The sequence below is a fragment of the Rhipicephalus microplus genome, chromosome 9, assembly GCF_043290135.1.
Source record: "Rhipicephalus microplus isolate Deutch F79 chromosome 9, USDA_Rmic, whole genome shotgun sequence".
Taxonomy (NCBI): Eukaryota; Metazoa; Arthropoda; class Arachnida; order Ixodida; family Ixodidae; genus Rhipicephalus; species Rhipicephalus microplus.
Window position 1 is genome coordinate 10,575,472 of NC_134708.1, and position 13,496 is coordinate 10,588,967.

The following is a 13,496-nucleotide window of genomic DNA, read 5'->3' on the forward strand; positions in this document are numbered from 1 at the left end:
ATGTTTCGTTTCTGCGCCGTAATTGTTGCCGGTGTGGTGGATTTTTATGGTCCGATTGTGCGCGTTGTGGTTACCAAGGTGATGACTGCACAAAATCGTTGCTGCTGTCTCATTTCTGCAGCCGGGAAGTAAGTCGTGCGCCCAGCTTCAGTGTACTGTATACCAGCGCCTCGCTGACTGTACTCACGCCCAGTCATATCGTCGGCCATATTGTTTTCCGAGTGCGTCGTGCAGCTGTGACAAGTTGTGCAAAACAGCCGCGCTTATATTCTAGAAGCCCCTTTTGACCCATAAAGTTTTTATTAGTGAATGCACGCATGTTACGTGCTGGTAATAATATATTTTTATTTCTCCCAAAGCTCCGGCTAAGAAGATATAAGGTGATGGTCATAATTCCGAAACGACATTTGTTTTTGTCTTGTGACAGCACGCAGGTAAAATGACAATAGGTCCGCTTAATGTCATTTGTTGTAAATGACATTTGCTTTGCCGTGTGAGAGTGGTATAAAGCTTTCAGCTTAAAACTGCTTCGTGCACATCTACCGCTTCAAATGTACAGATAACAACACGATGACGAAGTTCTGAAAAGAGACAGTGGGGAATTTCGAACGCTAATATATGTCTGAATATCGGTCGAATATTAGTCTTGTGTTAATACTTATTCATGTGATCATGATATTATAAAAATATATTAAATATATTGGGTGCTTCCCGAACAATATTGTATGCAGTGCCTTGAATACTGCGTGAATCAGTTGTTATGAAAGTCAGTAGCTGCATGCGGCGAGAACTGTTTCTTCACGTAATTGTCACGTAGTTTTGTGGCTCATCGAACAAGAAATGGTTGGCAGTGTGATTGTTGAGTACTTCATGTGTTGTTTTAAAGTTCCGAGAAATTCGGGCTCAATCCCCCACTTTTGCCGCTAACCTTATATGAGGGAAATCATCATCGTCATCAGTATCGTCACGTCGCGAGATCAAACCATTGTTTCTGAGGCGACGAATAAACGTGGAGGGTCTGGGGGACTTCACAGATAAAATTAAAGTACTACCTATGTATAGCATTTAGTACTGCTACACTTAAAGCCTTATAAAATAACTCACCCAATACTCGCCGGATCTTTTGGGCTGCGATTCCGGACACGCACGCACCGATTACGCTGTCTTGTCTCATTTCGTAATAACGGTGCGTTAAGCCAATCAGGGAGCTCGTGGCGGGCTTTTGAGCGAATCATAATTCACTAATGATGGAATTTGATAATGTCCAAGACACCACCTCTGTTCTGAGTGTGACAGCGTATGAGGCCAAGAAGGAGAGGCCGTTGGTGTTGTTGACGTTTGAGTTACATTATAAAATTAGATCAAACCCCATAACTTCCCTTGTACTGTGTAATCATTCAATTATAAAACCTCCATTGTTCTAAAACTCGATACTACTTTGTAAAACCATTCAATTCTTGGCCGATCCCCGCCAGTGGGTATGCGCCACAGTTAATAAGTGACCGAGAACAAGGTTCACCAAAAGCCGATGGCGTCAGAAAGTATCTCGCTTGCGACGTTTGCCGAGGAGCCCGAAAAGCGGGAGGCGTCCTCCTCCGGTTCTGCGGTCCATCCCGACCAGCGGAGAACGCACTCCTGTCGCATGCCGCAGACTCTTTCCACAAGAATGCTCCCCCTGCCCGGCGAACAAGGCGACACTGCCGTGAAGGAAGCCCTCAGCGGTGTGCTAGCTGAAAAGGTATAGGTTGAGATTCCGTTCGCGATTATGTCATGCATGGCACGCTATGAATTTACTTGACGCACTTGTCAATCGGCAGTGAAAGTAATAATGAACGGTAATACCTTAAGAAGACACGCTGACGTAAAGGGATTTTGTAGCTGAAAGCAACTCGAAACAAGTGTATTTAGGGATACGATGTGCTAGCACCGCCATTTTTCACTAAATTATTCAACTGCAGCGCGCGCGCGCGCGCGCGCGTGTGTGTGTGTGTGCGTGTGTGTGTGCGTGCGTGCGTGTGTGTGTGTGTGTGTGTGTGTGTGTGTGTGTGTGTGTGTGTGTGTGTGTGTGTGTGTGTGTGTGCGTGCGTGTGTGTGTGTGTGTGTGAGAGAGAGAGAGAGAGAGGAAATAGTTGAGTGTTACTTTTGCTTGCCACTGTCACTTCGTGACGACGGCAAGTGAAAGAGAACAGGCGTATACGAGCGTTCTCGTGAAAAGCACGTGGTTCGACACACACAACGGGGCTTTTCCATGGTAACCATACCGCCTTTTTGATTGCGGGATGCAACCGGTTCGATACTCATTCGAATGTCCCCATGAGCCGTGCGCACATGCTGTAGTTTCTATTTGTTGGTTTGATAAGCCTTTGTTATGTGAGAGCGTTCGACCAACGTCATTCATGTCGTGTTGCGGTCGTCTTCGGTGCGGTCTTGACGCATATGAATCCTAAGAAATGCATCTAAAGAGAAGTAGCTGCTTGGCTAGTTGGTTCAATGGTGATAAAATGCAAAGCGCAAATTTTCTACGATACATCGAAGAACGCACAGAGTAACCGGCAGGCACTGTTAGCGCTTATCCTGTGTCATCTACGCTCTTCTTTGTCCCGTACCTTAGACATGCACTCTGCAGTTTACCATCATGAATCCTGAAAATACATCGTTTTCTTGGTTACTATTTTTTGTGTTATGTACAACATTTCATGAATTGCTACAAGTTTCCATTATATCTCAGCTAGAAGATGCCCTCAAGACGTTGCAAGTGGCTGACGAGCTTAAGGAACGCCAGCGTCGCCACCGCAGCTTGAAAAACAAACCCGACAAGTCGCGTCGCCGTCAGAGTGGCGCCAAGTCGTCGGTGGCGTCAGGGACGCCTAATCCAATGACCTCACGGAGTGCTGAAGTTACGAACGCGGGAACTGAAGCTTTGGTGTCCCAACTACAGGTACAATACCTATTTATGATCACTTCATTGATTTAACTGTTAATTTCGCAACTCCACCATTACCCTATTGCGCAGGTACTAGTAGGAACATTAGGCTTTAAGAGCAAGTATGCAAAGAAGCATGCTCTGCTTGTAGTTCGTACAAGTGCCAATTGTTCTTCGGATAAAAAGACCGGGAAAATTGCGAATTTGTGCTAAAGATGCTGGGTGTCCGAACACGGACACAAGAAAGAGGTCAAGACGCCGCAAACGCATTAAGCCTTCTCCAATTAAGGCTCATAAGCCAGACCCACAGCCAAACATTTTTTGAGGGGGGGGGGGGAGGGGAGCTTTTCGGAAGGCCCTGAATTTTATTATTTGATCTCCGTAACCCCCTTCCCTTCATCTGAATATAGGAGGGGGGTGAGCTATCCAGTTTTTCGGAGGTTGGAGGGGGGGGGGGGGGGAGAGCGAAACTTGCTGAACGTTTTTAAAAACCTATTTCTAATATTCGTCCTCGGCAAAACACGCTACCTTCATCTGAATGGGGGGGGGGGGGGTTAGTTTCCTTCCCGACCCCCGACTAGGGCCTGGAGAGAACGTAAAATGAGTGAGTACTTTTACGCACAGGTTCGGCCTGATATAGAGGCTATCCTAATGTTGCAGTGGTCACTGTTGCTGAATGTTTGAAGCTCGTATTTTTAAGTCCGGGCTTTGTTGCAAAAACCAATAAAAAAAGAAAACGTGTCATATGTATTACTTACATTCACTGCGCCAATGCAGGCTAAATGAATACAGCGTTTATGTTGTTTTTGGGACTACCAGTAAGCTAGGTAAAATATAAGACACCGTGCAGAGAAAGAATGAGCCGGTAATGGACCGGTAGTGGACTGACATTTCTTTCGTAAAACAGACCAAAACGTTTCCTGACTGCCGTACAGCAATGACGTATAAGGCTCCGCAAAGCTGCGGCCGCTTTTATGTGTCGCTGCGTTAACCCAAGAAGAATGGAACATAAAAAAACTGGCTAACCGGAGGCTCACCATCGAATCTATCTTTAAATTGTCCATAGTGTCAATGTACGCCGAAATCATTTCACTGCACAGTTTTGTACAGGCACAGAAGTAAAGAAACGCATCCAATGGTCAAGGCCTCGACACAATTGTGGCAGCGTGTGCGTGAGCCAACCGCTGATTAACTTGCACAAACAAGAAATCAAGTGTCTGAATAGTTACCTCCCACGTAAACCACCGTATGTGCCGGATGGATAGGCATATCGTTACGGTGCGCCCCTTCACTGCGCATGAGCAGATGCATTTTTGTGCATTCCTTCTTTTCCGTCCCTGTGCTCCTTTTCACTTGTTAGTCGGCGTTTGGAATATGTCTTGACTCAGATCGGATCGCCGTGATTGCATGCCCTGTATTTCTAACATGAATACCTACCAACTAGTTAGTTTCTCTGGAGGCTTGGAAAACTATTTCCAACTATTTTTAAAGAGGAGACTTCGTTGAGGCTGTGATGTTTGTTCGTCCTCAACGTATTCGCTGATGCATTCTCTCGCCGTCCGGACCGAAAGGCACATCTGGCAGACTGTATTCGTATTTATCAAGGTATCCTCCCGTTGTGCCGTGAATATGTTTTCTGTGTTAGACTTGTTCTACCTGACGTTTGTGTGCAAAAGAACACAATGCTGTATGTAATAGCTGCGGCGAAAAGCTGACCGTTCTCCAATTTCTCCTGCAGTGTCGGCACGTGGATACTCGAAGAAAAATAGTATTTTTCAATGGCATATCAGCTGCACATGAGATTGCAGCCAGCAATTTTTCTTGGTATAAACCTCTCTTGAACACATTCTCTTCTGTGTTTTATCAGTGACATGCGTTCCTTGCGACTTATCGGCTCGTATACACATGGCCCGTGTTTGCAGCCACTGTTACGAGTTGGGCGTTTGTATAACACATGCCTCTCCACCCTTTTGTGGAAGCTATTGCTTTGATTTGACTTGTGCTACTCTTACAGATATAATTTAGTCTGTCATCCTCTTCGAAACCAGTACGTCTGAACATAGCACACTCCATCGATCATTGCCGTAGTTTTATTTGATATGAGTATTTGTACGCACTGCTTTGCCATTGGTTATTCGACCATTATACAACGTTATTTCTACCACGAATATTTTAATATCCTATGGAAATCAAGGAGTCGTTTCGGTGCTCTTTGGCCAAGTCTCGCCCTTACGTTATCGAAGCCTATTTATCATCAAGCTGTACAGAGTAACTCGCTTCTATAATGACACTGTGGATGTTGTAAAGTTGGATAATATCTGGCTAATGTGTGTGCCACTGAAAGCAACAGCGCTAACATCGAAACGGGCATGAAACTGGGCAAAAGAACACCAAATTTTCAGAGCCCTCCACTACAGTGTGCCTCGTAGTCATATGGCAGTTATGGGACGTAAAACTTCAGATAATATCGTTACTGTTCGTTGCACTGTTCTTACGTTCAGTGTGCGCTATCAACATGCCAAAGTTTCCATCCTTCACTGCTTGGATCGTTCTTTTAGCTAATTTTCCAATACGTTCGCAGTGATTGATTTCCACTTCACATATTCGGCACGAGAGCTTCGCTGCAATATGCACTCGGTTATGTTTCATCATCGCAAACTGATTATGCATATGCAGGAAGACGAAGCTAGGGATGCATTGGAGAAAGCCAAGGAGGCATCTTCACGACGCAGCACACGTCGAAAGAAGCGGTCTGTGCGGCTAAAGCGGTGTCGACGACACCAGCTCCTCACCGGCGAATCGCCGAAGAAGCTGGTCGCGGATCATCCTGGTGACGCGTCGCCGCTGCAGCCGCTCGCTGGATCGACATCGCCGTGTCCCACGCACCCAGTCGTCATCACGGGCCAAATCTGGAATCTGGATGTACGCAAAAAGTAATGCACGACTGCTGGTGACTGTAACATAGCGAAACGAGAAGTCCTCTCTTTTTTTTTTACTTCTTCGTTAGCAAAACATTGTCATGATGCCACATCATCGATATGCTAACACATTGTGGGCAGCTGTTGTGGTATTTGGCGTCGTAAAACCACCACCTGCCATGGTGTTGCGACGTCAGGCTCCTGACAACTATTTAGATCGTGGGTTTCATTCCTAGCCGCAAAAGTACTGATAATTATAATAATATTTAGGTGTTACAAGCCTTAAGAACGACAAGAAAATGAGCGACGTCATTGTGATTCCCTATAACCACAATCTGCCATGGTATAGTGACGTTAAGCTCCGGACAACTATTTATATCGCGTGTTTCACTCCCAGCCGCAAAAGTACTGATAATTATAATAATTTTTAGGTGTTACAAGCCAAACGACGATATGAATATAAGCCAGGTCATTTTGAAGGGCTCCCGATAATTTCAGTCACCTTAGTTTCTTAAACGTGTACTTACGTCACGCAAAACATGAATTTTCTGCATTTCGCATCCACCGAAATGTGAGTGTAGAAGTCGATATCGAACAAGTGTTTTTCGGGACAGCAGACGAGCATCAAACCCACTGCGCCACCGCGGTGGACTGCGTGTCGCAGGAGTTATCATGAAATTAGCATAATGTGATAACGACTGTCTCCTTAGTTCTGTGTGAACGTTAAGAGAACATCACGTGTCTACGCTTTGTGCCCTGCTTTGTTAACAGCAATGGAGCGTTACGCCACATTTAGTTTTCTGTGCGCACACAAAGAACTCGTGCCAGAATCCGAAAAACGGCTAATGCATCGTTCTTTTTTCATAGTCCACGATGCAAGTTGCACAAAAGTGTTAGTTCGGGCTACCTGGTATTTAATAACTATGAGATTTTTAACGTAACGTCTACAACAGGAAAATGAAACAGGTTCCAAATTCCAACTAATGCATTTTTCACACAGCATATCCTTGGAGTGAATGATGATGAGTGGGCGAAACTCCGGGGGTATATCGCTACACTGTGAATCCTCTGTATATCTCGACCAGTCGATAATCATTTAAGGATGGCGAGCACGCGCTGCAGCCGTTTTCCGAGCGCTCTGCTCCACCGTCTTGTTTTCATCGCTCATACTTTAAGCGCACCAACTGCCACTGAAAGAGGAAGCGTGCCAAAAGAAAACGCTTTTTAAAAAATGTGAACGCGGTCTCCTCTCACAACAGAGCACGCATCCGAGTAAAGAGAGCGCCGCAGCACTATCTAGTTAGCATTTCGAGTACCAGCGGTGTGAGCGCCGCAGCGCCATCTAGCGAGCTCTCTGAGTACTAGCGAGGGCTACTACAACGCGGGACTTGTCTATGCCCTAAGGAGCTTCTCCTTTAAAATACAGGGCACTGCTAGCAACCTGATCGTACTTGCACGTGCGAAACAGGAAACGCTCGTCACGAGTTAACATAAAAAAGCGTTGTCAGCCAACGAAGGGGCATGAAATTGCGGGGTGGCAGCTGGAGACAGGTGATGCGTATGGCACAAGAGTTGGCCGCACATTGTATGCAATGAAGATATTAGTATAAAATGCGGAGTTTACTCTTCAAAACCTCATGATGATTGTGAGATGCCGAAGTAGAGGGTCAAGAAACAAAAAAAGACAGGTTACGAACCAACGTTGCGACCGGTGGACATGCTTTCGTAAAGCGAAGGCTGGTCCACGGGCTGCAACGTCCGTTAATAAACTATCAGAAATATTTTTATGTGAAGCAGCTTGTCGCGGAGTTCAATCCGGTGTGCGGCGTGACCACCCTTACTGCGCATGCTCGTGGCCTCTCCCTCTAGTTTCTCCTAAGCTGCTCCTCTCTTTTTTTCCGTGTCATCCACACCCCTGCAGTGCATGCGCTTCCCACCCCCCTCGGTCACCTCTTCTTCGCTTCACTCCTTCTCTCAATCTCCTCTAGAAAATGCTAGCGCGTTCGGGCCTGCGGAAGTGGCTGTGTAAGTGACTGTAGTCCCTCCCCTTGCACTCTCTCAGTAATCATGTGATGGCTTCAAAGAACGAGATTCTGCAGACTCGCGATGAACCCGTGTGGCGTGCTCCAACAAGAATTCGGGACGAGTAAAAACGACAAACTACAGTGAATTCGTGTTGTGCTCCTCTTGCAAGGAGGCGTTCTCATCGGGAAAGGTGCCCGTGGTGAGCGGAACCTTACGTCGACCCATGCGCTGCTTTGCATGCAACTCATAGTTCCCTTTAGGGAGAGATGATGTAATGTTTTTGGTAAACATGTGTCCGTTGGAAAAAAATGTATTTAAATGTTTGATTCGTGATTTCAGCCTAACGTTGTCGACACGCCTTGTTCGCGCTTGTGCACCATGATGTGCGTGTTGGCCCTGCTAGGCTGCATCGCTGCCGTGTTGACGACGTTGGTCTTCAGCACGGTCAAGGTGATTGGTCAGCGGGACCGCGTCATGCGCGACTTCAACAACTGGACGCTCGAGCAACTCGCCATGGCACGGACTGCCGCTGTGGCCCCGTCGGCGACTGCAGTGGCCGCGCTGGTCAACAGTACATGGGCCAGCGGAAAGAACAACACTGCTGAAAACCAGCGCTTATGAGCCCCCATCACAGCTTGATTCTTTTATTTTCATGTGCTTAAATGTGAAGAAAATGAAAAAAGTTACTGCGAGAATAAGTCTTCCTAAACATTTAATTAGATACTAAACAGGGGTTTCTATGCAGGCTGGTTGGTTTTTCATTAAAGGATTCTTTGGTAATATTAACTGGCTTCTCAACTTGGCAGAAAGTAAACCAAGTTAAATGGAGTGAATTTAGGTATCGTAACCCCTTTAAATTTTAGTTGCGACTCTCGAGTGCGCCCACTTTTTGTCAACCTCTCACAATTTTCGTGCGCAGCTCTATACTCAAAAAATCCTGTAGTATTTAAATGGGCCCCGGAGCACTTTTTCAAACAGGCATTTAAAAGATTCCCTGAGAAACTTATTGCCTCACGAATGCACCACCGCAAAAACCTTTAGAATTCATTCAGAACACGCGGAGTTGGGTTTTTTTTCACGCTGCAATCGCATTCTCTTTCCTCGTCCCGATGTAATCGCTGGAAACTGAGCAGGGACGAACGGCACCGAAAAAAAAAAAAAAACGACACGCGCGCCTCATTACCGTATACGCACTTTTCTCTTTTTTTTTCTTTGAATACACATCTTTCAGTGCCTTAGCGCGCGCACGAGTGGATAAGTAGCGTACTCCCGCGGCGAACCCGGTAACCAACGAGCGCGCCATGCTCAAATCAGCCAATTGCGGATGCATTGGTTTTTACGTAACGATTTTGGGTATCCTACCTCATTGCACGAAAGAGAGCGATATTTAGCTGAAAATTTAGTGCAAATTACAGGCCGCGAGCTGTAGCATAATATTTGACTCGCGTGTCTCTACTACCGTTCGACAGCATTTCTGCCCACGCACAAAAAGAGTTGCAGGGACCCTTTAAGTAGGGCTGCTACATGGGTTGCTTGAACATCGACGGGAAGACATTTGCGGTTAAGAGCACCCGCTGCATGATCCGCGTGTATATATTTCGGCTTCCATGCGTCTGAAGTATTTTTCAGAGAAATGTCCACTTGATGGCTTTTATTTTCTGGTGACCTGCACTGTCCCAGAGGGCATTACATTGCGCACGTTAAAGTATACTATTTGCGATGCTTCAAAAAGCGTATCATTTGATTATTTATGTCATATAATACAACGCTCGCTGGCAAGCTGTTTTAATACCGAACACTTCTTCGAATAATAATAATAATAATAATAATAATAATAATAATAATAATAATAATAATAATAATAATAATAATAATAATAATAAACAATTTATTATTATTATTATTATTATTATTATTATTATTATTATTATTATTATTATTATTATTATTATTATTATTATTATTATTATTATTATTATTATTATTATTATTATTATTATTATTATTATTATTATTATTATTATTCACGGCGTCATTTACCAAGCATATTCACTCACGTTCAAGAAGCGGTCCGGTTGCTTTGATAAGGTATATGATGCCTTTTTATTCCATTTGAGATTTACGCCTACTTTATCATAGATCTCTAAAAACTTCAACCCGATATGCCTTCTACGACTCTTAAATTCCTGCTCTTTAATTTTGTTTACTTTCTGTGATGCTAAGGTGCCGGTTCCTGTTACCAAAAACAAATGTAATTGTCATATTCTCACTTTTCTTTTTCTAGTTTATTTCCAAGCTGACATGCGTGTGGATCTCAACAAACGCATTCATGTTAGAGTATGGGTGTACACGACTAAATTACAGCCGCGTTTTAACGATCGCAGTAAGAGAATGAAGTAGCCCCTTAAATATCTCGCAACTGAGGCTGCTTTATTTACAATGTACTAATTAACATGCTAAATGTATCACATATCAGAAGTAAAAAAATGCTTCTGCACATTTATATTTTGCTTATGCTTAGAATAGAATGAAAAATATTATACTAACATGAATTGTTAGCGCATTTCGTTTTGTATAGGTGGCATGAATAGTTTTAACTTATTCGGTTATGGCAGTCGAAGAAACAAGGCGAGAGCATAACACACACCAAAAAAAAAAACTATTGCAGAACTTCTACCCTTCGAAACCACAATATGACTCACGCCACGTGGTGGGGGATTCCGGGCTATTTCCAACAACCCGTAGCTTTTTTCATTCGCGCCTACATCCAACTACACGGGTGTTTTTTCACCCGTATGCGAGCGCCCGAAAATGGCACCCGCGACCTCGAACATTGCAAGCTGCAAAGGCTACTGTCGAAAATGCACGTTTTGAAATTGAACAACAATGGTGGGCCTAGCTCCCGAAAAAAACGACTGCCTTGCTCACTGTCAGCTGCCCATACACTGTGTGAATGAAGAAGAAGAGATCGTACGGCCAAGGTAATTACGATCGTTCTCTAGCACTCATTCAATGCATATTCATACTGCACATTCAACGATCACATTTTAGGGATATTTTTGCCGTAGTCATTTCGCTCCTCCTAATGCGTCTTTGAAGCCCGCTACGATCAACGCCATCATAGTATAACGCGCAAACAGCCGCAAAGCGCTTTAAAGTTCAAGACGTTGTTATCTTCCTGTTATCCTTACAAGCGTGGTTGTTAAGGGCTACTCAGGGCAAATAACAAATTAAAATGCACCTCTACTCTACAGCATCCCTTATTTAGAGTCACGTTCTAAGCATTGCAGCATGCATGGTATCTGGGTTTGAAACCGTAGCCAGACTCTTATACTTCTAATTAAATTTTACTTGCACCCTGTGCCCTTAACCTCTCGTGCACCCTCTCTACTAGAGAACACCTAGACACTGTGGACAGCGCTTTGTTTACGGCACGTCAACGGGTGCCCATGTGTAAGGTGTATCAAAACATGCTTCTCCGAACGCAACTGGAGCTGCAGAACGCATTTTTTTTCTCTTTATTTATGTTGTATTTCGGTCATCGGACAATGGCATCACGTGCTGTAGACTAAACAGTGACGCAGTAACAGCGACTGCAACAACACCGCAGCTGCGGTCTTGCTTCCCTTGTCACCGTCTATCCTGGCTACTGATCCGGTCGCATAGCACCGTCGTTTATTCAGGGACATCCATTGAACAGTGTAGCAGTTGCTGAGGTAATACGTGACAAATGTTTAGGTTACTGAAGGAACGAAGGAAAATGACTTTATTTCGGTCCTCCGGAACGCGACTGGGTCGTGCACCCACCTCGATCGGATTTGGGCGAGTGGATGAAAGTGCACTTTTGATCCCCTTACAGTGCAAGAAAAGACGAGGATGCAGACCGAGGTTTTCGCATGAATGTCCGCTATTCTGTCAGTGTGTGTGGTTGGTCCGTATCATCGGGATTGGGGGAGGAGTGGTTTCCACTTGTCCATCATCAATGCTTTCAGGGTCGCCATGGTCGACAGCGACGTGCGGCTCTGCTAATGAGCTGCAACGTGACGTTTGCACTCACGGCATGTGAACACCAACTGTTGACGTGCTATTAGACTCTACCGTCTTTCGGTGTTGTACGCTCGTTGCTGCCTCAGAAGATTACAGCCTTGCATGCACTAAAGATTTGGTGCACAGTGAAGCCACTGTTCACGGAAGATTATCAACGCAAGGGGGCACCTGACACAAAACGATTTCGTCTTTCTCGTCACTACTTCGCCGTCACTCGTTCATCGCCGCCCTGCTGCCTCAAATAGGAAGTTTTATAGCGGCGCGTTTCTTATAGCCACCCGCGTCTGTGCCTCCCAGTCGTATCCGTGCGCACCGAAGGTCGCGGGTTCGAAGCTCGGATACATTTTAGTGTTGGCACAACACTGGAGGTCCGTGTGCATAAATCGAGGTGTGCGATGAAGAACGCCAGGCGGTCGAATTCTTTTTCTTTACTCCTCCGTTACGGTTTCTTTCTAAATTATGTCGTTTTGCGATGTGAAGCACAACCATCATTATTCAGTCGCGCACCATGAGTGGTGAGCAATGTATATTTAACAGAGTATTTACCTATTGGTGCAATCACCTTGTCCACGACATCGTTCGTAATCGAGGGCCTCAGAGTTGGCGGCAGCATCAGGCGTCATCACTTTCACTTCCCAACATCAGCGAGGCCGTGCTATTTCATTTTAGCGTAAGGCACCGATCACCCAAAGGACAGCTTCGAAGGCAGTAAACAATGTTCGTCAGTGAAAGAAAAAAATGCTCGCAAATATTTTCAAAGTACACGCAGTAACAAAAAGTGTATTCATAATAATATTCACGAATAAGTTGTCTTGGCAACTAAGAACCATTTATAAAGGTAATTCGGTTTGTTTTCCCACTATAGAGCTTCCAATTTTCGAATAATACGCAAGAGCCAAATCTGGTGCTACTGTGCAAGGGTGTTGCAATTCGTTCCTTGTCAACGAGCATGGGAGCGATGGGTAGTGCATGGATTTTTCTAAGCTTCATTCTTTCGGCTCTGTTTTGCTCCGTGTGCCCTACAGTCGCTTTGTTGCGAGACAATGTTCCGCAAGAAGTTCAGGAGTTTCACTCAGCCCCCTTGACGTTTCTAGGCTCACCAATTCAAACGGACCCTTAAAGCTCGCAATGGTTCGTTCTTGTATCATAAAAAAAGAATCCAAAACACCAGGATAAACAAAGCCACATGTGCGTTTGAAGCCGCAAGCACGAATATTAGACGAATCCATTCCCATGGTGGCTGATTGGTTGCAGCAGCGGATTTCCGTCAGGTTAGTACATCACAAACTCCATGATCTTGTCACCTTGAAGCTGACCCCAGTTTTTATTGTAACTACATTTTCATAAGTTGCTATGTCAATCTGTATTGTTTATGAGCTGTCGGGGTCAGAAGAGTGTATTTCGGTGTTTTTTTGCGTTTCTTTTTGTTGTACATGTTGTAACACAACGTTGCTTCATGTTTCAGTAAATGTTACTGTAATATTTCTTTTCGTGTTCTCGTTTCTAAACTTTTTAATTTTTTTTAGTGCTAGTTATTACACATGCTTGAACTCTTTGCTTTATTTACTCCCCTTATGCGAATC

General features: G+C 44.8%; 1 protein-coding gene across 1 annotated transcript; it reads left to right on the forward strand.

The window, feature by feature from the left end:
- The first annotated feature begins 1,199 nt into the window (after positions 1–1,199).
- On the forward strand, positions 1,200–6,853 carry LOC142771530 (uncharacterized). Its single transcript, XM_075873118.1, has 3 exons — positions 1,200–1,738; positions 2,729–2,938; positions 5,600–6,853. Exons 1-3 carry the CDS (start codon positions 1,529–1,531, stop codon positions 5,858–5,860), a joined length of 681 nt encoding a protein of 226 aa, XP_075729233.1. The 5' UTR covers positions 1,200–1,528; the 3' UTR covers positions 5,861–6,853.
- Positions 6,854–13,496: the final 6,643 nt, after the last annotated feature.